Source organism: Salmo salar, chromosome 03, assembly GCF_965601325.2.
Source record: "Salmo salar chromosome 03, fSalSal1, whole genome shotgun sequence".
NCBI classification, from domain to species: domain Eukaryota; kingdom Metazoa; phylum Chordata; class Actinopteri; order Salmoniformes; family Salmonidae; genus Salmo; species Salmo salar.
Window position 1 is genome coordinate 48,056,655 of NC_138293.1, and position 2,831 is coordinate 48,059,485.

A 2,831-nucleotide genomic window follows, 5' to 3' on the forward strand; every position below is an offset into this window, starting at 1 on the left:
CGTATTGAATTCAGTCAATTCAACTAATTTTAGAGCGAGGGATGCATAAAGTCAGACGTCAGTAAACTACAATCATTTTAACAAATTGTAGGTTTAAAACTGATGAATGTGTGACAAATTGGAAATTCTAATGCTAATGACAAAAATGATGAAATGAACTGTTAAGTTAAGTGAATGAATGTGTCATTTTTACTTTTGAGCATGATTTGAGCATGGTTAAGTTGTGTGGAATGAAGTTTAAGAAAAAAAACGAATCATATTCCAGCATAGATATAGGTTTTATTTATAAAGACATATAAACAATATATGAAATTCATGTTGCAACACAACCAAATGATTTTTCTGTAAAGTCTGTTGTTTTGAAAACGAATAACATAACAGTACTTTGATCAAGTAGTTTTCCACAGTTGTACAATCATGTGAATTGTGCAATAACAAAACCAAAATCATCAATTCATATTTTCCAAAAATATCCTACACTAGTGTTTCCTCACATAGCGTCTGTTTAAATGAGGGAAAGTGCATTCATAAACGACAGTGCTGCAAAAAAACTCTTGAAGTTGGAACGCAATCTTGTCATCTCTCTCGTTATTTTCTGTTTCACTGAATGTTGCATAGTAGGTCTGTAGACTACACAAGAATACGAAATAGATCATTCAAAACTTTTGCAAGGGTGCCGTTTTTAAGCCACACATAACATGTCAACTGTCAATTAAAACATGGTCAGACTGCCACAGCAATACCATTCCTTTACCTCCGAGGAGAGTATAGGGAAAGAGAAACACTTTTAAACAGAAATTTTCCAGCGCCAACCCTAATCTAGCCTTAGTAAACACCAGTGTTGTTTTTCTTTTTTAAATCTGGATGAAACAACGCAGCAGTTATTTAGTTTAGGATTTACGCATTAGACTTGGATACAAGTGGGTGAAGTTCAGGTATAGACTATACAAATAAAAAGTTATCAAGGCTTGTCGTTATGGTGCTTAAAGAGACTTGCAGGTGTCCCCGAGTATTTCTCCGCGCAGGTGGCGAGTGCCGAGCCCGTGAAGGGGTATACAGCAGCCTGTCCAAAGGGTGCAATGGGGGTAGGGATGGGCGAGGTGATGCTCTGTCCCTGGTTCAGATAAGCCACCAGCCGCCTCATCTCCTCCAGAGCCTGAGCCTGCATGAGGATGTAGTTCTTTGCTAGGAGGAGAGTGGCTATTTTGGAGAGTTTCCTCACTGACGGGCTGTGCGCATACGGGATCACAGAGCGGAGGCCGTCCAGTGCGTCGTTCAGGTCGTGCATCCGTCTCCTCTCGCGCGCATTGATGCTCAGGCGCAGAGACCGCTGCTCTTTGGGCTTCTTGGAAAGAGGACCCCCGTGTTTGTCATCGTCGAATGCGGAACCCCTCTTCCGGGGGTCCAGAGGGTCGAAACGGTCGTCATCGTCATCGCTGGTCTGCTCCCCGCCACTTTCGTTGGACTTGCCCGTCTGGCCGGAGAGGAAGTCGGCGGCCGGTGTGAGAGGATACCGCCCTCCAGGACTTCCAGTAATTTGGCCAGGTCCAAAACCGAAGGCGGACTGGCCGTATCGCTGCGTCAGGTCCAGTAAAGTGTCGTTGCTGATGGACTTCAGCAGATTCTCTTCCCCGGCATTCATTTTCTCTTCCACAATAAAGGCTAATACAAAATGCAGTTCAGTCGAAACTTAATTGAACCTCTTTCTCCGTGTCGTTATTTTTTTGTGGAGAGGGTTCGCACACTACTCGAGTCCTCAACACACTTTCTTTGTGGCTCTTCAGAACAGTTGCAGTGAATGGACTGTATTCAGCCCCACTTGACGTTCCCCCTGCGCGCATAGACGTTTAAAACACTTTTGTAATTGTGTGTTTTGCGAAGCGACATTAAACGCACGTAAATGGTGGCCTGGCTGAGAGACTGGAGCGGTGGCCTCCTTGACGGGTCCTTGTGTGCTTCTTGCCCTCGCCCTGGGCAGACTGTGACTCGCTCTCCATCCCACTCACGCGTCAGTAGGAGCGCGAGGCCCGTTGGGATAATCTATCTGTCCAATCAGGGGGGCGTTTTAATTACTGTAGCGAAGAACGCTGGCATGATCCTAATTTCGACCAGAATAATGATCATTGCAAGACAAATTTACACAAATAGCTTTCGCCTATAATTTTGAGTTAATCTATGTTTGACAATTGTGGTGGGCATCCTTTCGTTGTCCCCATAAAACACCCATATACCCAGAGTGAAGACAATCCTTAGATGTTTGAAACTGCACCGTTAGGCTACTTTAGGCAGGCTGCAAACAGGCTATGACTGTAACACTTTCTTGTTGTTTTGACAGTAATAGGCTATACTGTAAAACTAACACTAAAGTACCGTATTAATTATTTACAGTAGATTGCAATAAAGAGCAATGTACTCTGGATGATTTTAGACCTAAACACTAAATCATACCCTAAATTCCAAAGAAATGTTGGTTTAACAGTACATTACTGTAACCGCACAGCATTGTGGGAATGGCAACTGGCAACGTTTTCAAACCATTCTGATTGACAGGATTGAGAGACATTAAGGATTACAGCAATGCACTGTACTGTTTTTTTATGGTAATTTACATGCAGCCAGTTGCCTGTAAGTTTTACAATGGTGAAAAAGATTAGAGTAACAGTATTGTATACTGTAAAATACAGTATGGTAACATATGGTACTGTATTTTAGGTAATTTACAGGCAACCGGCAGCCTGTACGTAACCGTGAAAACAACAGGAAAGGTTTTACAGTGTAGACTACATTTTATTTAAACAATATCGGAAGTTTGTATGATCACAATGTTATGC

The 2,831-nt window shown here is 42.6% G+C and overlaps 1 protein-coding gene across 1 annotated transcript; it reads right to left on the reverse strand.

Annotated features, from left to right (window-relative positions):
* Window positions 1-259: 259 nt before the first annotated feature.
* Window positions 260-1,969, reverse strand: LOC106600608 (class E basic helix-loop-helix protein 23-like). Its single transcript, XM_014192102.3, has one exon. The coding sequence runs from the start codon at window positions 1,640-1,642 to the stop codon at window positions 962-964; it is 681 nt and encodes a 226-aa protein (XP_014047577.1). The 5' UTR covers window positions 1,643-1,969; the 3' UTR covers window positions 260-961.
* Window positions 1,970-2,831: the final 862 nt, after the last annotated feature.

Coding starts and splice junctions, on each gene's coding strand:
- LOC106600608 (XM_014192102.3), bottom strand. CDS start 1,642: ATGAATGCCGGGGAAGAGAATCTGCTGAAGTCCATCAGCAACGACACT.